The sequence below is a fragment of the Anomaloglossus baeobatrachus genome, chromosome 4 (assembly GCF_048569485.1).
Source record: "Anomaloglossus baeobatrachus isolate aAnoBae1 chromosome 4, aAnoBae1.hap1, whole genome shotgun sequence".
Lineage (NCBI taxonomy): Eukaryota > Metazoa > Chordata > Amphibia > Anura > Aromobatidae > Anomaloglossus > Anomaloglossus baeobatrachus.
The window spans coordinates 307374310-307401864 of record NC_134356.1 but is presented as its reverse complement, the minus strand read 5'-3'; the positions used below and the strand labels follow the sequence as shown (position 1 = coordinate 307401864).

General features: G+C 47.7%; 1 protein-coding gene across 2 annotated transcripts in view; it reads left to right on the top strand.

The window, feature by feature from the left end:
- ANO6 (anoctamin 6) overlaps positions 1–27555 on the top strand; it is a 238152-nt gene that overhangs the window by 152018 nt on the left and 58579 nt on the right. For both annotated transcript variants that reach the window (XM_075344964.1, XM_075344965.1), the window contains exons 8-11: positions 10673–10807; positions 20739–20844; positions 23366–23426; positions 24833–24978. In XM_075344964.1, coding sequence (XP_075201079.1) covers positions 10673–10807; positions 20739–20844; positions 23366–23426; positions 24833–24978 — 448 coding nt within the window. The remainder of the gene's footprint in view (positions 1–10672; positions 10808–20738; positions 20845–23365; positions 23427–24832; positions 24979–27555) is intronic.

The window sequence follows — 27555 nt, the reverse complement described above, 5'->3', positions numbered from 1 at the left end:
ATATCTCGCAAGCCATATTTCCGATAAATATGGCAACCATAAAAATGGTGTCTCCGCATGCGGACGATGCTGGCACACCCTTTTTATGGGAGCGGGAGCTTGGGAAATACCCCAGGCGTGATATCAGCCAATGGGGAACTAGTAGACGAGTCATGAGTCCTCTCATTCTGTAGCTAAATTCATAACTGTCACAATGAGAGCATTGGCGTCCGCCTACGACGCTCCCAGGCAAAGTTATGGCCCATATTCCATGTTGTGGATTGTCCATAACTCCAGCCAGGGGTGGAGCAGTGCTCCCTCTGAGGTCACTAAGGTAGGAGGGGACCTGGATTTGCCCAGGTTGATAACCCTACTTCGGCCATTTTCCAGGGTTCTTTCGCTGGGGGTCACGTGTAGGAAACATCTGTGGGAAGGATCCTAGAAACCTGGCCTACAGCGCCCCCCTGTGGCCAGACGCACAAGGTAACTGCTGGAACTGTGTATGCCTGTTTGTAACCCATGCTTTGCTTGTAACTGTACTCTGACATATGTATATTCTGTAGATTCCCTATTGTATATATTGTAGTTCTAGTGTGCTTTAGGCTGATTAAATTATATAATTAATCTTGGGCTGTTCTGTTATCTCGATCTTGAATCCCACGTCTGTGTGTTCGGCTAATAGTTACCGTGAAGCGGTTGGTGGCAGCGAGTTGTGCCAAGGATTATTGTGGGGAGGCCAGTGAGATTCGGGGAGGTTTTATATATTCCGCCCGCGGAGGTCGGGGGAATATATACCCTACTCTCACCGGGGACCCTTCAATAATCGGCATAAGTAGTATAGCGGCCTCCTTGCTTATTGTCGGGCAATTCCATAATTGGCCTGACTATAAGAGGGGCGCTAGAGAGCGCGTCACGTGCTCTGCCTGTCTGTCGGGAGGTATAAAGGAGGGGGACCCCCACTTGTTACCCCCCGATTGTGACGTACTGGTAGCCAGCGCGGGGGATTTCTGAGTGACCCCTCCCGGTGGTTCGTGACATATTGGTGGCATAGCGGTGGGATCGAGATAATAGTGTGTGTGAGTGTGAGACCCATACTCCCAGACACTAAAGACTGCCTGCAGCAGCTGTGGCTGCTGGGGTCTTCAGACTAGCTCAACACTAGAGTGTCAGAGTGCAGATACTGTAAGGTGTGTGGAGGCATCAGGTGTCAGTTCTGTGTCAGTGACCAAAAGTCTGCAAGAATGGCTGAGAGCACCAGGAGCAAAGCCAAAGGAATGGCCGATGCTAAGGCCAGAGACGATGAGGAGGTTGTCCACGAGTCCTCCAGGAGCCAGACGCCAGAGAACAGCTCTGCAGAGGACATCGCACAACCTGGCACTGCTGGACAAAATGAGGAGGAGCTCGCCCAAGGGTCCTCAACGAGCCAGATGCCAGCCCTCCGCTCTGAAATGGACAGTGAATCACCTGGCTCTGCAGCGTGCCGCAGATCACCACTTGCCAATCCCTCCGGCCTGAGAGGTGCAGAGGCCCTCCTTCAAGCTGCCTTGGCCAGGCTTATGGCTGGAGACCGGGATACCTACGAGATACTCATGGCCGAGCGTGGGCGACAGGCAGCGCGTGACGCTGAGGCTGCGGAGCGGCAAGCAGCGCGTGACGCTGAGGCTGCGGAACGGCAAGCAGCGCGTGAGGCTGCGGAGCGGCAGGCAGCGCGTGAAGAGCGAGAGCGAGAGCGACAGGCAGACCGTGACTACCAGCTGCAGCTAGCTCAGCTCCGGCCCTCATCAGCCACATGTGACCTTCAAAACACCAAACTTCCAAAGGTCCGTGTTGAGGACTTCCCAGTGCTGGAGAAGGATGGAGACTTGGACTCTTTCTTGACTGCTTTTGAACGGACTTGCTTGCAGCACCATCTGGACAAGGACCAGTGGGCCAAATACCTGACCCCCCGTTTAAGGGGTAAGGCCCTGGAAATCCTTGGGGACTTGCCTGCTGAGGCAGATCAGGGCTACGACACCATCAAGCGGGCCCTGATCCAACAGTACAACCTCACTCCAGAGTCCTACCGCAAGAAGTTCCGGAGCCTACAGAAGGGACCAAAGGACTCCTGGGCTGACCACAGGCGGGCACTTGCCCGAGCTGCCGACCACTGGACCCAAGGCCTGCAGCTTTCCACCGGACCGGAGATCCTGGACTTGTTCATCACGGAGCAACTCTTGTGGAACTGCCCTGAGGATCTCCGCCAGTTCATCCGAGACCAGAAGCCAAAGGGGTCCACGGCTACAGCTGCCCTGGCCGATGACTACACCAACAATCGGGCTCCTGAGGCCAGGAGAGCAGCCACCAGCAGCACCTGGAGAGGGGGTAAGATGAATTCTGCGACTGCCCCACCTGCCCCTAGACTGCAGGGGGTGTCCCCCTCAACTCCCCTCTCCAGGCCCGTGGCAGAGCCAAGACGGTGCCACCAGTGCAACCTACCTGGACACTTCAAGGCCATGTGCCCTCAGCGTCCCAAGGCCCCGGCTCCGTCCCCGTCCCAAGGGCCGCCCAAGGTGTATTGTGTGGGTGGGGGTGGTGGTAGGTCCCTGGACAGCTTCCAACCTGTCACCGTCGGCCGGTCTGTGACCATAGGACTGCGAGACAGCGCCTCGGAGGTGACTCTGGTGCGGCCTGAGATGGTGTCCCCCCAAGACTTGATCCCTGGAAAAACCCTCGCTGTCTCCGGGATTGGAGGCATTGACCCGGCGCTGCCTGTTGCTGACATTTATGTGGACTGGGGCGCAGGGCGAGGGGTGAGGGAGGTGGGGGTAACTGATCGGATCCCTGCAAACGTGCTACTTGGGACAGATTTGGGGCAGATAACCTCCCAGTTTGGGCCCCCCCAAGGGCTGAACCTTCAGCCAGTACTGACATGACTCCTGACAATGTTAATGTGTTATCTATGAATGATGTAAGGGAGGAGGGAGTGAACTCTGATATTTCTGCTTGCACAGACACCATAGACACACACACAGCTGCAGCTGTGACAGGGGAGGGGGTCAGAGAAAGGTGTGACAATGCCTCTACAAGTAATCAGCCTGTGAGCTGGGATCTGCTGCCCTCTGCAGGGATAAGCAGAGAGCAGGGTGCTGCAGGGGGAGGACCAGTGTGTGGGGTGGGGGCTACCACAGCAAATGTGGGGTCCCCAGAGATTTCACAGCGGGGTTCTGTTGCTGCAGGAGGGGAACAGGCAGGTGAGATTGGGGCCGGTCCAGGAGCGGAAGTGCTCCCAGGTAAGATCTCGGTGCATGGTTCCCCCACAACCGGGGTGTCAGGAAGCCAGGTAGGTCTGCCTGAACCGGCGACTTGGTCAGGAACGGAGGAGGAGCAGGCACGACCCACGGTCGCAGCGGCTGTGGCCGCTGTCACCCGCAGTGGGAGTGCTGGAAGCCAAGGGGCCTCCCGGAGGTCCGATAGCTCTTCCCCTTCTGACCAAGTGGCAGCCGAGTCAGGTGGAGGCCAGGACACAGGTCCCGGGGTACTGACTGAAGATGTGACAGTCTCGTCGATTCTGGCCACATCTAGTCAGGGGTTTCAGGCAGCGTTAGAAGCTGACGACAGCCTGAAAGCTCTTAAGGAGCAGGCGGCACAGCCTCCCTCGGACTCGGACCCGGAGCGAGTGGTCTGGGACCAAGGACGGCTGTACCGGGCCACGGTCCAGCAGGGTTCACCGGAGGCGTGGCCCAGGGACCGACAGTTGGTGGTACCCTATCCGTTCCGGACGGAGTTGTTGCAGATCGCACATGAGATTCCGATGGCCGGACACCTAGGGATCGCTAAGACCAAGGCCAGGTTAAACCAGCATTTCTACTGGCCAAAAATGGGGGCCGATGTGGCTGCCTACTGCCGTTCGTGTGAAACCTGTCAGAGAGTGGGGAAGGCGGGGCCACACCCCAAAGCCCCACTAGTATCTCTGCCAATCATCGATGAGCCTTTCAGGAGGGTGGCTGTGGATCTGGTCGGCCCGCTGGCCATCCCCAGCAGCTCCGGGAAACGCTTCATACTGACGGTAGTGGACTATGCCACCCGGTACCCAGAAGCAGTGGCCTTGTCGTCCATTCGGGCTGACAAGGTGGCCACCGCATTGCTGGAGATTTTCTCCCGAGTGGGTTTTCCCCAGGAAATGCTCACTGACCGGGGGACCCAATTCATGTCCCAGCTGATGGAGGCCCTCTGTAAGCAAGTCCAGGTGCGACATCTGGTGGCCAGCCCGTACCATCCACAGACTAATGGCCTGTGCGAGCGGTTCAATGGCACCTTAAAGCAGATGCTTAAGATGTTGGTCGACTCCCACGGGCGTGACTGGGAGCGGTATCTCCCACACCTGTTATTTGCTTACCGGGAGGTTCCACAGGCCTCAACAGGATTCTCACCGTTTGAGCTCCTGTACGGGCGACGTGTGCGGGGCCCCCTGGCTCTGGTGAAAGAGGCTTGGGAAGGGGATTTGGCCACCCCTGGAGTGTCGGTTATCGAGTATGTCATGCGCTTCCGGGACAAAATGCAGGCCTTGACGCAACTGGTACACGACAATATGGCTCAAGCCCAGGCCGATCAGAAGCGTTGGTACGACCAGAACGCTTGTGAGAGGACCTACCAAGTGGGTCAAAAGGTGTGGGTACTGGTCCCCGTACCACAGGACAAGCTTCAGGCAGCCTGGGAAGGCCCATACCTCGTGTACCAGCAGCTCAACCCTGTGACGTACCTGGTCACCCTGGACCCTGCCCGTGGAAGGCGGAAGCCCTTCCATGTGAACATGATGAAGGCACATCATGAGCGGGAGGCATGTGCGCTCCCCGTGTGCAACCTGCCCGAGGAGGGAGAAGCGGAAACCCTCTTGGATATGCTAGCCCAGGTTAGGGCAGGCGGATCCATTGAGGATGTGGAGGTTGGCCACCAGCTCTTGGAGGACCAACGGTCCCAGCTGTGGGGCACCCTACACCCCTTCCGGGGGTTGTTTACCAACCAGCCCGGAAGGACTAACTTGGCTGTCCATCACGTGGACACTGGGGATCATCCCCCGATCCGGCGTTCAGCATATCGGGTCTCCCTGGAGGTGCAGCAACACATGCGCCAGGAGATTGACGAGATGCTGAAGCTGGGGGTGATCCAGGCATCCAACAGCGCTTGGGCCTCGCCTGTAGTCCTCGTCCCTAAGAAGGACCGAACCACTCGGTTCTGCGTGGACTACAGGGGGCTCAATGCTGTCACGGTCGCCGATGCGTACCCAATGCCACGCATCGATGACCTGCTCGATCAGTTGGCCGGGGCTCAGTACCTGACCATCATGGATCTGAGCCGGGGATATTGGCAGATCCCCCTGACTCGCAAGGCCAGGGAACGCTCTGCCTTTATTACCCCATTTGGACTATACGAGTCCACGGTGATGCCATTCGGGATGAGGAATGCCCCTGCCACTTTCCAGCGGATGGTCAACACCCTGCTCAAGGGACTTGAAGGGTACGCGGCCGCGTACCTGGATGACATTGCCGTCTTCAGTCCCACCTGGGAGGACCACCTAGAGCATCTAGCACAGGTGCTCAGGCGGATCCACCGGGCAGGTTTGACCATCAAGCCGGGAAAGTGTCAGCTGGCCATGAGCGAGGTCCAGTACCTCGATCACCGGGTAGGCGGGAGAACACTGAAGCCCGAGCCTGAGAAAGTGGAGGCCATCGCATCCTGGCCCACCCCCAGGACCAAGAAGCAGGTGATGTCCTTCTTGGGGACCGCCGGGTACTATAGGAGGTTTGTTCCACGCTATAGTAGCCTGGCAAAGCCCTTGACGGACCTCACCAAGAAGAAGCTGCCCTCTGCAGTCGATTGGACAATGGACTGCGAGACAGCCTTCCAGGCCCTAAAGGACGCCCTGTCCAGCCCGCCCGTGCTACAGGCAGCCGACTTCACGCGGCCGTTTGTAGTACAGACCGACGCCAGTGACTTCGGCCTCGGTGCGGTGCTCAGCCAGGTGGACTCTGCGAGCCAAGAGCACCCAGTCTTGTACCTGAGCAGGAAGCTGTTACCAAGGGAAGTGGCCTATTCCACGATGGAGAAGGAGTGCCTGGCCATAGTGTGGGCCCTGCAGCGTCTGCAACCCTATCTATACGGGCGCCACTTCATCGTGGAGACGGACCACAATCCCCTCAGCTGGTTGCACACCGTCTCTGGGACGAATGGGCGATTGTTGCGATGGAGCCTTGCGCTCCAGCAATACAACTTCACCATTCGCCACAAAAGGGGCCGTGACCACGGTAACGCAGACGGGCTGTCCCGACAAGGAGAGGTCGCGGACGGGCGCACGGGGGAACACCGGAGTGTGCTGCCCCCTGGCGCCCTCAAAAGGGGGGAGGTGTGAGGCAAATCCCGGGATATGAAGATGAATTATGACTTCCAGTCATAATCGCTCATCACTCCCTGGCAGTGCCCCCCTCCCTTCTTGTTCTCAATGTCCAGCATCTGTGAAGGTGTTACACCTCCATGGCCATCTCCTGTGATATGGAGATGAGATGATGTGGGAACAATGGACACAGGAGGACTCCCTGCCGTGACCCTGTGGTAGGAGCTGCTATCTAATTAGCAAGCTTGGAAGTATCCAGACAGAACGACTCCAGTAAAAAATGGTTCATATCTCGCAAGCCATATTTCCGATAAATATGGCAACCATAAAAATGGTGTCTCCGCATGCGGACGATGCTGGCACACCCTTTTTATGGGAGCGGGAGCTTGGGAAATACCCCAGGCGTGATATCAGCCAATGGGGAACTAGTAGACGAGTCATGAGTCCTCTCATTCTGTAGCTAAATTCATAACTGTCACAATGAGAGCATTGGCGTCCGCCTACGACGCTCCCAGGCAAAGTTATGGCCCATATTCCATGTTGTGGATTGTCCATAACTCCAGCCAGGGGTGGAGCAGTGCTCCCTCTGAGGTCACTAAGGTAGGAGGGGACCTGGATTTGCCCAGGTTGATAACCCTACTTCGGCCATTTTCCAGGGTTCTTTCGCTGGGGGTCACGTGTAGGAAACATCTGTGGGAAGGATCCTAGAAACCTGGCCTACAGCGCCCCCCTGTGGCCAGACGCACAAGGTAACTGCTGGAACTGTGTATGCCTGTTTGTAACCCATGCTTTGCTTGTAACTGTACTCTGACATATGTATATTCTGTAGATTCCCTATTGTATATATTGTAGTTCTAGTGTGCTTTAGGCTGATTAAATTATATAATTAATCTTGGGCTGTTCTGTTATCTCGATCTTGAATCCCACGTCTGTGTGTTCGGCTAATAGTTACCGTGAAGCGGTTGGTGGCAGCGAGTTGTGCCAAGGATTATTGTGGGGAGGCCAGTGAGATTCGGGGAGGTTTTATATATTCCGCCCGCGGAGGTCGGGGGAATATATACCCTACTCTCACCGGGGACCCTTCAATAATCGGCATAAGTAGTATAGCGGCCTCCTTGCTTATTGTCGGGCAATTCCATAATTGGCCTGACTATAAGAGGGGCGCTAGAGAGCGCGTCACGTGCTCTGCCTGTCTGTCGGGAGGTATAAAGGAGGGGGACCCCCACTTGTTACCCCCCGATTGTGACGTACTGGTAGCCAGCACGGGGGATTTCTGAGTGACCCCTCCCGGTGGTTCGTGACAGCAACAATTGTGCTAAATCATATCTGTACAGAAAAATGACCAGCGTTCAGCTCTGCTGTCTGATCACACTCCCATGACGAGATCCATAGTCTTTAGTCCTTCTATTTTCAATAAGGCAGTGTTCATATAATGAATGGGGGATGAGACATATTTATCCCTGCAGTCAAAGTACAAGCTGAATACCATTCATATTGTACAGTAAAGACAGTGAAGGCCAATTTTTTCCACTTAGACTTAAGGGGGCTTTACACGCTGCGATATCGCAATTGAAGATATCGTCGGGGTCACGGTGGTTGTGACGCACATCCAGCCTCATTAGCGAGATCGCAGCGTGTGACTCCTCTGAGCGACCGTAAACTATCGCAAAAGAGGGAAAATCGGTGGTCATGGAGAGGTCGTCCTAAAACAAAATATCGTTTTCTGCTCAGTAGCGATGTGCTTCGTCGCTTCTGCGGCAGCATACATCTCTGTGTGTGACACAGCAGGAGCGACAACCATCACCTTACCTCCATCCACCAGAAAAGGAGGTGGGCGGCATGTTCCGGCCGCTCATCGCCTCCCCTCCTCTTCTATTGGGCGGCGGTTCAGTAATGCTACTGTGACGTCGCCTTGACGCTGAACAAACCGCCCCCTTAGAAAGGAGGCGGTTCGCCAGTCACAGCGACGTCGCAGAGCAGTTATGTGCGTGTGACGCTTCCGTAGCGATAATGTTCGCTACGGCAGCGATCACACATATCGGCCGTACGACGGGGGCGGGTGCTATTGCGCTCGACATCGCTAGCAATTGCTAGCGATGTCGCATCGTGTAAAGCCCGCTTTAGTTATAAATTATGTAACATGCCACACAATTACATCTCCAGTGATAACGTATGTCTCTACCTCTTAAATTACAAACACTTTTTTTTCATATATTGGTTCACAGAGATGAGGAACAATTATTGCTGTAAATTATTCATTCATTTATAATACAACTAGCTGTAGTACCCGGGCGTTGCCCGGGATAGTAACTGTCACTCTGTCTCTCTCCCAGTCTCTGTCTGTGTGTCGCTGTCTGTCTGTCTCTCTGCCTGTCTCTTTCCTTGTCTGTCTGTGTCTATGTCTCTGTCTGACTATTTCTATCTCTGTCTGTATTTGTATCAGTCTTATTTGTATCAGTCTGTCTCTCTCTATCTCTGTGTCTGTGTGTCTCTTTCCCCGTCTCTCTTTTCCTTCTGTCTTGGTCTGTCTCTTTCCAGGTCTGTCTCTTTCCAGGTCTGTCTCTTTCCAGGTCTGTCTCTTTCCAGGTCTGTCTCTTTCCAGGTCTGTCTCTTTCCAGGTCTGTCTCTTTCCAGGTCTGTCTCTTTCCCCGTCTGTCTCTTTCCCCGTCTGTCTCTTTCCCCGTCTGTCTCTTTCCCCGTCTGTCTCTTTCCCCGTCTGTCTCTTTCCCCGTCTGTCTCTTTCCCCGTCTGTCTCTTTCCCCGTCTGTCTCTTTCCCCGTCTGTCTCTTTCCCCGGCTGTCTCTTTCCCCGGCTTCCTCTTTCCCCGGCTGTCTGTCTGTCTCTTTCCCCATTTGTCTCTGTCTGTGTCTCTGTCTGTCTTTTTCTGTCTCTCTATCCATCTCTCCACCGACATCGTATAACCTCATGCATAAGCTTCAACTAACAGTTTATTTTGTTCCTATAGCAACCACTGACAGTTGCTATTAATAACCTATAGCTCTCACCTCCATTCAGTTTAATGGCGGCAGGATTTTAGAGACTAACTGTAAAGCACGGGGTTACATTTTTCTGTCAAAACATAGTCTACGACGCTCCCTTGGTCACATGAGGCGTCTGTGCAAAATTTCGTGATTGTAAATGCGATGGTGAAGATTCCTTTAGCGGACACACGCGCACACACACACACCACACACACAAATACATACATACATACATGCACACACACACACATACACTCCGCTTTATATATTAGATTTAACACTTCACCTTTAGAAAAATTTCAATTTTAGCTATGCCATGCCAGGCACAACATAAAAGAATATTTTCAGATTACCTATATCCTTGATTTTCAAGTCTTGCTAGATCTTTCTACCAGTGAGCGTAAGCTATTCTCTTTATGACGGATCCCTTTGTATTGGATGGAATGGGGTTTTCAGACATCACAGACCTTTTAGAGCGTCTCACCCAAAGCCTTGCGTTTGCAATCATTCATGCAACTTTTTAATTTTTGAAAAATTGTTTGAAAATTCAAGTTTGTTATCCATAAATTTCCATTAAGTATGAAATCTTTAGGTGTGAGGAGTGAAGGTAACTGTTTATGCCTATGAAGACATACAGTGGGAAATTGTGTTTCTTATTCTTGTACAAGTATTTTCTTTTAACGGGGGTGATATTTCTTCTCACGGTCATACTAGGGTAGTCTGTTCAGAAGTTGCATGATAGAATCAGCAGTTTTCTGGTCTTGAGATCACAACTGCTCTTTATAGGTCTGGATACTTCCATTAAAATCTGAGTACTAGGTACATTACTGACTAGGAATGTGCATTAGTAAATATATTAATGGTGGAGAAATATTTTAAGTCATAAGAGAAATTTAGGTTAATCTGCAGGGTAGCAGCTGCCTGGCCACCACTCTGAAGGCCCAACTACTGGAAGGAAATAAACTTTATTCCGCTTGGCAGCCACCGGCTTTCAGTCAGCTTGGCTACAATGCCCGCTCGGTGCATGGTGAAGTGGTGGCTGTAAGCACACTGTGGCACTGACTGTCAGTCGGTCCTGTACTGCTGAGCTTGCTGCCAGTCAGTGCCGGGGTGTGCTTATAGACGCCACTCACTATGTACTGAGCAGTAACTGAAGTCTTTATGACTGAAAACCGGAGACCACTGGGAGGAATAAAGTTAATTTCCTTTCGGCATATGTGCTTTCAATGCAGTGGCAGTATAGCTGTAGAACACTATGAACCTGCAGATTAACCCCATATCTGCAGGATAATGGCATTTTGGGACATTTCCTTTAAACAAAACACTTCTTTTTTTTCTTCCATAGGAAATACTATGGCGAGAAAGTTGGAATTTATTTTGCTTGGCTTGGTTTCTACACACAAATGTTGCTGCTGGCAGCAATAGTTGGCCTTTGCTGTTTCTTATATGGCTATAAATCTCAAGAATCCTGCACTTGGAGGTAAGATTTTATCAAAGAGAACTCTTTGCAGTGGAATTTGGCATCCAGTTGGTGCTAGCCGTGTGATTACTATTAGCCACAGTCATTTGTTCTTTCCTTCACCTAGTAACAGTGAAGGTAACTATGCACTAAGTCATTTCAGTCACTTGCTAAATATCATGCGTCTAATGCATGAAAACTGTTTAAAAACAGTCTGTGTTGCCCGTAGCAATCATGTAAGATCCCAGATTTTATTTTTACAATCCAAGGTTACAGAAAAGATTGGTTACTGCAGGTAATCCGTATTCCATCTTCAGTATTTTGCATCTGTATCACGCCAAAAACAGAACAGCTTTCCACAGCGCTGCACTGTGATACATTATGCCCTCAATCTTGCTCCAACTCAGTGACCTGCACCTTTCATCATTCCTGATTATCCTCTAATTCTGGAATCTCGGACTTCTCTCATGCTGCACCAGTTGTGTGGAACTTTACTTCTTTTGTACCGTTAGGCTAAGTTCCCACAATGTGCATTTGTATTTTTTTTTTAATGCTGCAAATTTTCAACAATGTTTTTGCAATTAAATTAGGTCTCTTGTACTTTTTTGTGCGTTTATTTTTCTCTATACTTTAAGCTTTATTTTTTTTAAGCAGGTTAATATTGAAATAAAACTAGTCTGTTTTGGTAGCTTCTGGTTAGCTCAGTAACGTACTTTTCAGAAAACTATATTGATTACGTCATATGCAGATTACACACACTGTTATTAAAAACCCCAATGCATATTTGTTGTGCAACATTTCTGCAGGTCATTCATGTCTATTGGAAAAATCCAAAAATAAAACGCATCTTTGTCACAATAAAATATAATATGCTGCAGATTTCAAAATGGCACTGCTAGTCGTTTTTAGCAATATTGGGGGGAAAAATGCACAGTGGGCATGACATGTAAAGAAATCTTAACCACGTGGCTAAAACTGTGCAAACAAGCAGATTTTTTTTCTGCACATAAAACTGCATCTCTTGGCAGGAAAAAAAAGCGCTTTTTTTTTGCCACATTAATGCTTTTTGTCGTGCTTTATTTTTTTTTCCTCGCTTTTTTCATGCTTTTTTTATCTATTGAGAAAGGGAAAATGCTGGGAAAAAAAGCAGAAACAATTGACATGTTGCTTCTTTTTTCAGCATTAAAATCTACAACGAAAAAAAGAAGCAGTGTGTGCACAGCACTTCAGGATTCTCATAGACTTTGCTGGGATGCTTTTTACCTTGTATTGATTAAAATCTGCAAGAAAAAATGCATGAAATGATGCAGCGTGGGCACACAGCCGAATAATACGCTTTTTTTTTTCCACTATGCCGATAGACAGCAAATGCAGCCTATATGCACCAAGGGAACTTGTCCTTCGATTCCGAATTTTATGTGTCCGTAAACTCACTTCTTCAAGGAAGACTCAATTTTAAAATGTACGGTATAACTATAGTCTATGCGGTGTAAACAAGTTGACCTGGTCACACAAATCTCTACACCGTCTTGTCCTGAACTTGCTACCGACAGTGCATACTCACAACTCATGTCTGGTGACTGGTTTATGCAGTTTGGAGCACAGAGGACTCAGAAAGCATGGAGCCTCGGTATTCATAACTGAGAACAGAACACAAATAATAATTTTATTTATATAGCACCAGCATATTCTGCAGCACTTTACAATTCAGACATTATCAATTATAGAATAGCACAATTCAACAGATATCAAGAGAAGTGACAGCCCTGCTCCAAGCTTACAATCTTAGGGGAAGCACAAAAGGTAAATGGTAAAAAGTGATTTTACAGTATGGTCCAGACATCAGTATAATAAATAGGGGATTCACATGTATTATCATAAAAGATATACTATGTATCCAAGATTTTATACACCACAAATGTTCAAAATAATGTCTTTTGGTGACACTGCAGATGTCTAGTCGGTAGTCTAGTTCTGTCCAGACATGTGACTGCATTCCTTCGGACTCCTCTGTTTCAGTGATGCATTGTCCAGGGCTTTCAGCTCTTGTGACTGGGGAGCAGAGTCCTCGATGTAGCCCCATAAAGAGGTCAGAAGGTGTTAGCTCTGGTGATCCTAGAGGCCACCACAACAATGCTGATTCGATCTGAGACATCACTGGAGTCCATATACAAGGATATGCTGCCCGCGTCTGGACATAACTGGCCCAGATGTGCTGTGTCACCAATGGAAATCATTTTGAACATTTGTAGTATACAAATAAAACTTGGATAGATAATGGGCCTTTTCATCTCTAATATTGTCTTATGTCCTCTCGTGTATGAATACTGAGGGTATAATTTAGCACCAGCATCTTTGAATCACCCTGTATATTTTCCATGTTAGCAAAAGAGTCTGATCCCCTAGACTAAAGGGGGCTTTACACGCTACGATATCGCTAATGCTGAGTCGTTGGGGTCACGGAATTTGTGACGCACATCCTGCCGCATTAGCGATGTTGTTGCGTGTGACACCGATGAGCGATTTTGCATCGTCGCAAAAACGTGCAAAATCGCTCATCGGTGACATGGGGGTCCATTCTCAAAAATCGTTACTGCAGCAGTAACGAGGTTGTTCGTCGCTCCTGCGGCAGCACACATCACTCCGTGTGACACCGCAGGAACGAGGAAGCTCTCCTTACCTGCCTCCCTCCCGCAATGAGGAAGGAAGGAGGTGGGCGGGATGTTACGTCCTGCTCATCTCCGCCCCTCCGCTTCTATTGGGCGGCCGCTCGGTGACGTCGCTGTGACACCGCACGGACCGCCCCCTTAGAAAGGAGGCGGTTCGCCGGTCACAGCGACGTCGCCGGGCAGGTAAGTATGTGTGACGGGTCTGGGCGATGTTGTGCGGCACGGGCAGCGATTTACCTGTGTCGCACAACAGATGGGGGCGAGTACCCACACTAGCGATATCGGGACCGATATCGCAGTGTGTAAAGCCCGCTTTAGTCACCTCCATGTATCTAGTGTGCCACTTCAACCATTTCATTGGTATTGTAACTAGAGATGAGCATATGAATTTCCAGGACCCTGGTCCAGTAGTCACTTTTGTAGTCAGTGGCCGCCGGATGGGAGCCCTGTGAGCTGCCTCCTACCTGCCAGCATCCCAATTGGTGGGGCAAAGTGAAAATAAGATCAAGGTATGAGAGTCGTAGGATACAGGAGATAATGTATACAGGGTTGATAGTGGTGGTAGTAATAAAAAATTATAGGAGCATACCTCTGATTGCTGCGTTATAAGTGACAGTGGAATGGTGCAACTCCTCCTAACCAATGGGAGACCATAGTAAAGGCCCCGTCACACACAGAGATAAATCTGTGGTTGCAGTGAAATTGTGGACAATCAGTGCCAGGTTTGTGGCTGTGTACAAATGGAACAATATGTCCATGATTTCACTGCAACCACAGATCTGCCAAAGATTTATCTCTGTGTGTGACAGGGTCTTAACTGGATGAATATGGAAAATATGTAGGATTGAAGTGCTTTGTCCTTTCATAATTAAGATGGTCTACTGTTAGTTAGAAATCCTTTCTTATTTTCACAGATCTAGCATCAAATGCTAATTTAAAAAGGATTTGTAACCAAGGACCTATTATTAATTACCAACGGGATACATGCTGCAATCCTGTATATTTTCGATATTCATCCATTTCTGATTGGTAGTCCTCATGCCATCATTATATTCCAGGGTGTTGCATGCTTGACGTCATGCTGGGTCTATTAGTAAGAAGAGGTACCAGGAATTCTGATGGTAGGAGATGGATTGTAGAGCTCTTTAATTATAAGCTTCTATAGCATCTTTACAAAAGAAAAAGACCACCTTTTCTATCTAGTCTGCCCTATAATATTCTCTTCTAAATTTGATAAGCCCGTGAAGTCAGGGTCCTCTTTTCCTCTGTACCAGTCTGTCACAGTTTGTTTATTTTACTTGTTTGTATTTTATGTATTTTATGTATACATTATATGTATGTAAATCATGCTGTAAAATAAACAAGAACAATCATTTTAGCCTTAACCGTTATGGGACCGGACAGTTTTTTGTGTGTTTGTTTTTCCTTCCTCTTCTTGCTAGAGCTATTTAATTATTCCATCAATATAGCCGGATGAGGACTAGTTGGTTTTTTTTACACGATGTGCTGTAGTTTTGACACCATTCATTTTACCATATCATGTGCTGAAAAATGTGAAAAAAATTCCAAGAGGGGTAAAATTGTGGAAAATTGCAATTCCGACATTCTTTTTTAGTTTTTGATTTTACTTTTATTATGCAGTAAAAATTCCTGACGACATAATTCCTCAGTTCAGTACAATCATATTTACATAAAACCTGTACAGTGTATATACCATATTTTTCGCTTTATAAGACGCACCTGATTATAAGACGCACCTAGGTTTTAGAGGAGAAAAATTAAAAAAAAGAATTGAGCCAAATAGTGTGCTAAAACATTTTAATAAAATTAAAAAAAAAACATTATTTTAACAATTTAGACTCAACAGGAGGGTCTGTTATGGGGGGATCTGTGGATGATGCACTGCTGTGGGGGACCTGTGGATAACGCACTGCTATGGGGGACCTGTGGATGACACTCCTATGGGGGACCTGTGGATGACACTGCAATGGGGAACCTGTGGATGGCGCACTGTTATGGGGGACCTGAGGATGATGCACTATTATTGGGGACCTGTGGATGACACTGCTGTGGGGGATCTGTGGATAACGCACTGCTATGGGGGACCTGTGGATGACGCACTGCTATGGGGGACCTGTGGATGACGCACTATTATGGGGGAAATGTGGATGATGCATTGCTATGGGGGACCTGTGGATGACGCACTATTATGGGGACCTGTGGATGACGCACTTATGGGGACCTGTGGATGATGCACTGTTATGTGGGATCCGTGGATGACACGGCTATGGGGGACCTGCATGATGCACTTTTATGGGGATCTGGGACTACCGCCCCCCTCATCCTTAGGAATACACCAATGTACTGTATACCATACATGGCTGTATTCTGAAAGATGAGGGGGGTGGTAGTCACATTTACACTTTGGCCACTACATTAGTCCCTCCCTGGAGTGTTTACACTAAAGGACTACAGCCCCCATCATCCTTCTGAATACACCGATTGATACAGTATATTCTGAAGGCTGATGATGGGGGTTGTGTTCCCCTTCAGTGTTTTTTGCTCACCTATTAGGACCCTTCGTTCAACTGATAACATTTGTCAGGCTCAGATCACTGATTGGTGGAGGCAGCTCTGCAGAAGTTGTCTCCACCAATCAGCATCCAGCCCTAGCGAGGAGAGGGAGAATCGTTCTTCTCTCTCTCCTCTTTCTTATGATAGTCTCCGCCTGCTGCGGAGATCTAAAATGGAGCCCGCGCATGCGCAGATCGCGATCTTCGAGAGCCGCGATCTCTATCTGCGCCTGTGTAGCCTCCGACGCGATGGACTTCAGGAAAATGGCTACGGAAGGCAGCGCGTGCGCAGATGGAGATCTCGCTTCTTCGAGATCTCCATCTGCGCCTGCGTCACCTCCGCAGCCATTTTCCGGAAGTCGCGTTGGAGGCAGCGCAGGCGCAGATAAAGATTTCAGCTATGGTGACCGCCACCGCAGCCGATTGCCGGGGGATCCATGGCGGCCGCCACCGCAGCCGATTGCCGGGCGATCCATGGCTGCCGCCACCACAGCCGATTGCTGGGGGATCAATGGCGGCCGCCACCGCAGCCGATTGCCGGGCGATCCATGGCTGCCGCCACCACAGCCGATTGCTGGGGGATCAATGGCGGCCGCCACCGCAGCCGATTGCCTGGGGATCCATGGCGGCTGCCACCGCAGCCGATTGCCGGGGGATCCATGGCTGCCGCCACCGCAGGCGATTGCTGGGGGATCCATGGCGGCCGCAACCGCAACCGATTACCTCGGGATCCATGGCGGCTGCCTCCGCAGCCGATTGCCGGGGATCCATGGCGGCCGCACCAGCCTCCTGTGACTCACTCCACCGCCGCATTACTGCCCGGTAAGTTACAGTCACTTTGTAAGACGCACCCCTATTTTCCCCACAATTTTGGGGGGAATAAAGTGCGTCTTATAAAGCGAAAAATACGGTATGTACACAGTATATGTATGTATATGTGTGTGTGTGTGTATGTATATATATATATATATATATATATATATATATATATATATATATATATATATATATATATATATATACAGAGAGTATATGTATGTGTATATATATATATATATATATATATATATGAGTACATATATATATATACAGTACAGACAAAAAGTTTGGACACATCTCTTTCAAAGAGTTTTCTTTGTTTTCATGACTCTGAAAACTGTAGATTCACGTTGAAGGCATCAAAACTGTGAATTAACACATGTGGAATGAAATACTTAACAAAAAAGTGTGAAAGAACTGAAAATATGTCTTATATTCTAGGTTCTTCAAAGTAGCCACCTTTTGCTTTGATTACTGCTTTGCACACTCTTGGCATTCTCTTGATGAGCTTCAAGAGGTATTGACTACCTCTTGAAGTGAAAGTGAAATGGTTTTCACTTCACAGGTGTGCCCTGTCAGGTTTAATAAGTGGGATTTCTTGCCTTATAAATGGGGTTGGGACCATTAGTTGTGTTGTGCAGAAGTCTGGTGCATACACAGCTGATAGTCCTACTGAATAGACTGTTAGAATTTGTATTATGGCAAGAAAAAAGCAGCTAAGAAAAACAAGTGGCCATTTTTACTTTAAGAAATGAAGGTCAGTCAGTCTGAAAAATTGGAAAAACTTTGAAAGTGTCCTCAACCCCAAGTGCAGTGGCAAAAACCATCAAACGCTACAAAGAAACTGGCTCACATGATCACCGCCCCAGGAAAGGAAGACCAAGAGTCACCTCTGCTGCGGATAATAAGTTTATCCGAGTCACCAGCCTCAGAAATCGCAGGTTAACAGCAGCTCAGATTAGAGACCAGGTCAATGCCATACAGAGTTCTAGCAGCAGACACATCTCTAGAACAACTGTTAAAAGGAGACTTAGTCCAGCAGACCTTCATGGTAAAATAGCTGCTAGGAAACCACTGCTAAGGACAGGCAACAAGCAGAAGAGACTTGTTTGGGCTAAAGAACACATGGAATGGACATTAGACCAGTGGAAATCTGTGCTTTGGTCTGATGAGTCAAAATTTGAGATCTTTGGATCCAACCACCGTGTTTTTGTGCGACGCAGAAAAGGTGAACGGATGGACTCTACATGCCTGGTTCCCACCGTGAAGCATGGAGGAGGAGGTGTGATGGTGTGGGGATGCTTTTCTAGTGACCCTGTTGGGGATTTATTTAAAATTGAAGTCAAACTGAACCAGCATGGCTACCACAGCATCTTGCACCGGCATGCTATTTCATCTGGTTTGCGTTTAGTTGGACTATCATTTATTTTTCAACAGAACAATTATCCAAACACACCTCCAGGCTGTGTAAGGGCTATTTGACTAAGAAGGAGAGTGATGGGGTGCTGCGCCAGATGACCTGGCCTCCACAGTCACCAGACCTGATCCCATTCGAGATGGCTTGGGGTGAGCTGGACCGCAGAGTGAAGGCAAATGGGCCTACAAGTGCTAATCATCTCTGGGAATGCCTTCAAGACTGTTGTAAGACCATTTCCAGTGACCACCTCTTGAAGCTCATCAAGAGAATGCCAAAATGTGCAAAGCAGTAATCAAAGCAAAAATTGTCTACTTTGAAGAACCTAGAATATAAGACATATTTTCAGTTGTTTCACTCTTTTTTGTAAAGTATTTAATTCCAAATGTGTTAATTCATAGTTTTGATGCCTTCAATGGGAATCTACAATTTTCAGAGTCATGAAAATAAAGAAAACTCTTTGAATGAGAAGGTGTGTCCAAACTTTTGGTCTATACTGTACATATAGTGTTATATATATATATATATATATATATATATATATATATATATTAGTAGTGTGAGGGCTTGTTTTTTGCAGACTGAGCTGGTGGTATTCATTGACATTTTGAGGCACAAAATATATTGATCCTGTTTTTATTTTGTATGTGACTTAACCACTGGGTGTGTAAAGGTAAAATCCTCAGCACCATCTGGCTGTGTAATAACTGTGATGCTTACACCTCCCTGCCCTACACAATATAATGTGCTGTTTAAAGAACGCGCAACCATAGAAATCTACCATAGAAAACAAGTAACTTAGCAGGCCTGCGAGGCCCCAGGTATGCATTCTAGGTTAACCTGACGCCATAGGCTGCTCGCTGCACCCAGGATGGCACAGCAGCGGGTGGCCGATGCTGACAGGAGAGGGAAAAAAATAATAAAACTCTTTTTACGTAAAAAAAAATATTTACCACAAGTATGATTTTTATAGGGACTAACTAGTCTATATGAATATATACCGTATTTTTCGCTTTATAAGACGCACCCCCAAATTTGGTGAAGGAATAGAGAATTTTTTAATAAATGGGGTCCGTCTTATAATGCCAGTGTCCGGCTAACAAATAATATAGGGTATATGCCCCTCATAGCCCCCTCATCCTAAAATTAGCCCCCTTAATCTGGATATGGCCACCTTATATTGAACACGTCCCCCAGTGATGCCACATTTCCTCTATGGCTGGCACACATCCTCTTTGGCTGGCACACGGCCCCTGTGGCTGGCACACAGGCCCACTCTGGCTGGCACACAGGCCCACTGTGGCTGGCACACGGCCCACTAATGCTGCACACGGCCCCCTGTGGCTGGCACACAGGCCCCCTATTGCTGCACACGGCCCTCTGTGGCTGGCACACGGCCCACTGTGGCTGGCACACGGCCCACTGTGGCTGGCACACGGCCCACTATGGCTGGCACAAGGCCCACTAATGCTGCACACGGCCCCCTGTTACTGGCACACAGGCCCCCTATTGCTGCACATGGGCCCCTGTGGATGGCGCACAGCCCACTATGACTGGCACACAGGCCCACTCTGGCTGGCACACAGCCCCCTATTGCTGCACATGGCCCCCTGTGGATGGCACACGGCCCACTGTGGCTGGCAAACAGGCCCCCTATTGCTGCACATGGCCCCCTGTGGCTGGCACACGGCCCACTGTGGCTGGCACACATCACCCTCTGTTAGATATCGCCCCCATGTTGCTGCTTTTAGTAAAATAAACTCTTTCCTTACCGTCTGCAGCACTGTCCCGTCTCGTGTCTCCCTCCTCGGGGTTGAGCTCCTCCTGTCTCCTGCACTTCCTACTTCCTGGTTCTAGTGTCGGTCATGTGATCGGGACAGCAGAGAGATCTCTGCGTGCCTGATCACAGCGGCAGGAGGGAGACCGGGCAGACACACAGGAGGAGGTGATCTTGGGGGCCATATCTAACACAGGGGGGGCATGTGTGATCAAAGGTAAGCACAGGTAGATATAATATGTGCAGCTCCCCCAGCCCATCAGCGCAGTGCAGTTTCAGCACCACGCTGATGGACAGCGGCTGTGCATATTATATGAGCGGGAGCAGGAGATCAAACGCTGCCGCCCGCAGCTTCACCTGCCCCCACCAGCAGCCCCCAGCACCGCTCCAGAGCGGCCCGCACCTCCACTGGACTGTGTGTGTGTGTGTGTGTGTGTGTGTGTGTGTGTGTGTGTGTATATATATACATATATACACCCCCCTCCCGTATATTCGGATTATAAGACACACCCCCTACTTTCCCCCAAAATTTGGGGGAACAAAAGTGCGTCTTATAAAGCGAAAAATACGGTAAATTGTTTAATTTGAATATTAGGGGTAACAGACTTCTTTAAATACCGTAAAACAACATCTGCATTATAGAATCTAGAATTTATATTTTTGCCTTTTTTTTATATTTACCTTATTTACTTTATTTCAGCAAAGAAGTTTGTGACCCAAACATTGGTGGAAGCATTATTATGTGTCCACAGTGTGACAAGGAGTGCACATATTGGTACCTTAATATCACCTGTGAATCCTCAAAGGTAAGAGGCCTGCAATGCACATGGGGTGGGTTTTACATAGTGGTGGTCTTTGTGTAATATTACGTTTTCATCCTGGTTACATGCGCTGCCGTTCTATAAATGTTTTAGGTGCACATGGCCAATAGCATATAATATAAACAGATACGGTACAGTAACATATTTTAAAATCTTTGGGGTTGTTTTCTTATAGGTTCCCACCCTTAGACGTGCATTAGATATTTTACTTATTATGGCCAATCAATACTCCTCAGTCTTCATTAATCTTTCCTTTTAACTATTTTGTACCTGTAAGTGCTGTATTAAAAAAATTATAATTTGTTGTATAAAAAAAATCTGTCTTAACGTTACAAAATGTGGTTTCTTTTTGTTTGCATGGCTAAATTGCATAGTAATGTATTTATAACTAGTGATCGGCGAATCTGAACTGTAACGTTTGGGGTCCGTACCGTATACCTAGCCTCTGTGCACAGATTTTAAACACTGAGTTCTCGGGGAACTCTGTGTAACTGTTCGGATTCGGCCATGCAGATAATTAGAAAAAAGAAAGGAAAAAGAAAGAAAATAATGAATAAAGCAGGAGAGTTATACTTACTGAGTCTCTGGCGCGGCTGTAAGACCCTGTGCCCACGGAAGATCGCACCTGCGGATTTAGCTGAGGAAAACCCGCAGATTTTCTAGATTTTCCAGATAAATCCGCAGGTTTACACAAGTACAGACACTCGCCATGTTATCCTATGGGATTTGGGGAGTGCTTTATCAATGCTGCGGTCCCACAGCCGCATGTAACTGCATGTCAATTATTCATGCGGAATTATCTGTGGATGTCCCGCCTCTTCAATATGGAGATACAGGGCTGGAAATCCACAGGAATTCCTCATGAAATCCACACTGTTTTCGCAGGTTTACCGCAACAATTCCGCAGAAATACCGCAGCAATGGATAGCAGTGGATTCCGGGAAGCTGCTGCATGAACCTGCGGAAATACCTGCAGAAAAGTTTGCAAGTACGTTCTCCCATGGGCACAGGGCCTAACATTACATCTGGGTCCACTCATTAACCCTCATACATATTTACTGGTTCCCCCTCCTGCTGTCAGTCCCAGCATGTGTGATTTGTTGCAGTCAGACCACGCCCCAACCTTGTGTGATCGCGTCTGTGATTGGTTGGAATAACACACAATGTCTGTGTCCCTATAGTAGTATAAAAATAAATAAACAAATTAAAAACCAGCGTCCGGTCCTCCACAATCACAGACGGTGTCACACAGGGTGGGGGCGCATTTTGACTGCAACCAATCATACGCCAAGACTGACTGTGGTCGGAGGAAGCAGTGAATATGTATGAGGGTTAATGAGCGAACCCGGAAGTAGTGTTAGTCATGCGGGAGTCTCTGTAAGTATAACTCTCCTGCTCTAATCCACCTAGTCCTTTCTACCACTATTTTACAGCACAATGGTCCGATCCCCATAGATTCATATGGGGTTATGCATCTGGGCAGAGTGCGGGTTCAAGTCCGGTCCCAAACCGGATTTTTTTTATTTTATTTTTTTTTATATCTGGCTGCACCCACCGAACCCAAATATTTGTGGATTCGCCCATCTCTATTTATAACCTTTAGCCATGACTCTGTAGGTAAGGCAGAATGTTAGATTTATGAGTTACTTACCGTATTTTTCGCTTTATAAGACATGGCCCCTATAGATGGCGCATCTCCCCTGTTAGATATGGCCCCCATACAGCTGCCCATGGCCCTTATAGATGGCACATCTCTCCTGTGTTAGATATGCCCCCAGGCTGCTGCCCATATTAAAATAAAACACTCTTTCTTTACCTCCTCAGCGCTGTCCCTCCACGCAGTTGAGCTCCGGCTTCCTTACTTCCTGTCTCTTGCTGCTGGTCATGTGATCAGCATGGCAGAGTGATATCATCTCTGCCTGCCTTATCACAGACAGCAGCAGCAGGAGACTGGAGATAAGCGCTGGAGGTAAGTAAAGTTTTTTTATTTTACTATGGGCAGCAGCAGCATGGGGGCCATATATCTAACACAGGGGAGATCATGTGTGATCAAAGGAGGGCGCAGGCAGATATAATATGCCCCGCTGCCCCAGCCCCTCAGCGTGATGCAGTTTCAGCATCACACTGCTGGACAGCGGCTGTGCATATTATATGAGCGGGAGCAGGAGATCGAATGCTGCCGCTCCCAGCTTTCCCTGCCCCCAGCAGCGCTCCAGAGCGGACCCTGCAGTATGTATATATATATATATATATATATATATATATATATATATATATATACATACACCCCCGTATATTCGGTTTATAAGACGCACCCCCTACTTTCCCCCAAAATTTGGGGGAACAAAAGTGCGTCTTATAAAGCGAAAAATACGGTATGTTATAAATGAAAATCACAAGCTTAGTGGCACTTTTGCACCCTAGTTTTCCAATACCAAGTTCCACATAAAGTTGGTGCATAGTAAAAATGCCGTTCTATACTGAATTCATTTTTTTTCTTTTGCAGAAACTTTGTATATTTGACAGTTTTGGAACCCTTGTGTTTGCAGTGTTTATGGGAATTTGGGGTAAGGTATAATTTTATTTAATTACAGGGGTTTTCTTAAAATTGCTTTTCAGGAGCCATGGCTCCTCTGTCTCCCTTTTTCCTGCTTACTGAGGGGTGGGGTGTGTTCTTGAACGAATAACAGTTCCAATCAGCGTCTTGGTTGCGCCTCTGGTCCAAAGTATCAAAACTGCAGAGGTAAAGCTGCCTATTTTGGCAGCTTCATAGGAGCACAGAAGTACTTGAGCTGGTCAGATGAAGTGATATTGCCTCTTCAGAACAGCTTTTAAAAGCTTTATTAGAAGTAGCTTGTAAGCACTGCACTACTATTGGACCGACCACCACTGATAGAGTGCAGAGGTAGCTGTAGCTAATCTGCCTGGATGTGGACAGCTGAGAATAATTGATGAAAGTTTGCAGTGTAGGCTAGTCAATATGGTGGATAAGAATCCCTGATCTCAAGTTCCAAGGAAATTCAAGGTGTCCTGGAGGCTTAGGTTGTATCAGTGTGAGTGAGAAACATCCGTCTCCTTTTATTATTATTATTATTATTATTATTATTAATAATAATAATCTTTATTGCTAACATATTCCGCAGTGCTTTAAAATTTAGAGGGTCATATACCAACAGTCATATATACAGATAGTTGAATAAAACGCTATGGCTGGAGACCCAAAAGGACCCTACTGTTGACACAGAGGCATAAAGCTAGACTGTAGTTTGCCAAAATGTAAGTGAGTAAGCCAAAATCCTTCTGGGAAAGTGTCTTGTGGACAGATGAGACGAAGATAGAGCTTTCTGGTAAAGCACATCACTCTACTGTTTACTGAAAATGGAGTGAGGCCTACAAAGAAAATACTGCCAATACCTTCGACCATGACTATATCTAACAGCTAAAATAACATCATTATTATCATTCTAATTATAGTGGAAGAATATATAGTAGAAGTTCTTCCCAAGAAAACCATTTGATAGTTACTTAATTGAATCTGAAAATGTAAAAACAAGTAGTACTGAAGTCATTTAGGAGTGAAACCCTTGAGCTTTTGTGATTTTATTTTTTTACCAGACTACTCAGAAATTCAAATGTGCATGTATACATAAAGGATGGAAGAGGGTAAAGATGGAAGAAACTAATTTTAGCATGATCCAGAAGGATGCTTAGAATAGATTTTGAGGTATATTCAGCCAAATTTGAGATAAAGCAGTATAGGAAGTAGGTTTACTTTTATGACTTTAAGTCTACTGTGCGAGTAGATATTTTCACTATCCCATATGTAAAAGTTACTTATTTTTACTTTACTTTTTTTTTTCATGATCTTTATGGAAGACATTTTTGGGCTACACAAATAGAATGATGTCAGTTTATAGAGTTGCCTTCTGAGCAATGCATTATGTGTAAAACTGCCATTTTCCTGTTTTAACAGTTACTTTGTTCCTTGAGTTTTGGAAGCGCAGACAAGCGGAGCTGGAATATGAATGGGACACAGTTGAGTTTTTAGAACAAGAAGAACAGCCTCTTCCAGAATATGAAGCAAAATGTACCCATGTGGTTATGAATCCCATCACGCAGGTACATAATTACATAGTTACATAGCTTGAAAAAAGACCTAGGTCCATCTAGTTCAACCTTCCTCCACCAGTTCTACATTTTGTCCCTAACTCACTTATAACCAACAATGTTGTGTGTACTGAGGAAATCATCCAGCCCTTTTTTGAAAGCTGTTATAGTATCTGCCATTACTACCGCTTGTGGTAGGGCATTCCACAGTCTGACTGCTTTAACTGTAAAGAACCCTTTCCTATTTAGTTGCCAGAATAACCTTTCTTCCATTCGCAGTGAGTGCCCCCTGGTCCTTAGTACTGTCTTTGGAAGAAATAAGTCATGTGCCAGTCCTTTATATTGACCACACATGTATCTATACATATAAATGGATGTCTTTTTTCTAAGCTAAACATATCTTAGCATAATTAATTACTAGGGAGCTGCACTAACCCGGCACTGGCACTGGAATGTGCCACATAGTAACCAAGTAAAGATGACTGTTATTTCTGACAGCGCGCCATCGTTACTCATCGCCTTGAGGCATCAAGTTTCCATCATCTACACTGGTGATCAATGCTTTTCTGATAAAGCAATGGCAGCACTTTTGGACCTAAATGAGTTATTACAGTGTCAAAGGATACCTCAGTGGTGGTTGTTGATAATGCTGGTCTGCACCAATCAAATAAAAAATTGGGACTGCAGTGATGCCAATATCCCTCCTCTGATCGCTGCAATTGGCCTGTTTTGAGCGACCAATTAACCTATCAAGTAACTGTGGGGTAGAATGAAATCTAGGAGGCAGCTCTGCACATCTCCATGGAAGGAATAGTCTTCAGACCAGTCATATTCCTGAGCTGCATGACCTCTCCTTGCTTGGACGTGTGGTTTAGCTGACAATGTTGCTGCAGTGCAACTGTTCCGCTAAAGATTGCTCTTTTAATCAACTTCTCTGATCTATGCCCTGTCCCTCCCTATCTATTAATCAACATTTACAAACAATTTGTAATATGAATTTACAGTAGTGCTTAGTTTATACTATACTAGGTGTAGTACCTGGGCGTTGCCCGGGATAGTACCGTATTTTTCGGACCATAAGACGCACTTTTTTCCCCCAAATGTTGGGGGAAAGTTGGGGGTGCGTCTTATGGTCTGACTATAGGGCTGCGGCTGGGAATGAGGGTGCTGCGGGTCATCGGGGGCACGAGCAGGCAGCAGCAGCGCCTGCCGTGACCACGTGGGCCCGCTCATTACATATGCACGCCCATCCTCCCGCCCATCTCTCAGTGCAGAAGCCGGCGCTGACAGGTGGGCGGGAGGACGAGTGGGGACGCGCGCATAGCAAAGAGCCGGCCGCATGATCACCCCTGGCAATTACAGCCTGGAGTGATCATGTGCGGCTGTATTCACTGCCCCCCGCGCGTCATTACCAGCGCGGGGTGCAGTGAATCAGTACACTCACCCGTCCCCGTGTGTGGAGCCGCCCCCCTGCTGCACGCGATGTCTTCCTGTCTGTGCCGGTCAGCTGATCTGTGCTGAGCTGGTCAGCTGATTGGCACAGACAGGAAGACATCGCGATGCAGCAGGGGAACGGCTCCACACACACAGGTCAGTGGCGCAGAGAGGAAGATGATCGGTGCTGGAGGGAGTGAGGAAAAGGTGAGTATAAACGTTTATTTCTTTCTCTGTGCTATAGGATACAGGCCATATACCAGGATGGTATATGAGCACGATGGGGGCATATAGCAGGATGGGAGTATATGAGCAGGCAGGATGGGGGTATGTGAACAGGATGGGGGGTATGTGAACAGGATGGGGGGTATGTGAACAGGATGGGGGGTATATGAACAGGATGGGGGGTATATGAACAGGATGGGGGGTATATGAACAGGATGGGGGGTATCTGAACAGGATGGGGGGTATATGAACAGGATGGGGGGTATATGAACAGGATGGGGGTATATGAACAGGATGGGGGGTATATGAACAGGATGGGGGTATATGAACAGGATGGGGGTATATGAACAGGGTGGGAGTATATGAGCAGGCAGGATGGGGGTATATGAACAGGATGGGGGTATATGAACAGAATGGGAGTATATGAGCAGGCAGGATGGGGGTATATGAACAGGATGGGGGTATATGAACAGGATGGGAGTATATGAACAGGATGGATGGGGGAATATGAGCAGGATGGATGGGGGGTATACCAATAGGATGGGGGTATATCAATAGGATCGGGGTATATGAACAGGATGGGGTATATGAACAGGATGGGAGTATATGAGCAGGATGGGGGAATATGAACAGGATGCTGGTATAGGAGCAGGATGGGGGTTTATAGCAGGATCATATACAAGGCAGGAGGATCATTACCAGGATGGGGTACCTTAGTAGAGAATTTGGGGACATTACCCCCATAACAGTGTCAGCAGCAGATCCTCGCCCCATAACAGTGTGTCATGACCACATTTTTTGCTTAAAGTTTTATTTTCCCATTTTCCTCCTCTAAAACCAGGGTGCGTCTTATAGTCCGGTGTGTCTTATAGTCCGAAAAATACGGTAACTGTCTCTCTGTCTCTCTCCCAGTCTTTGTCTGTGTGTCGC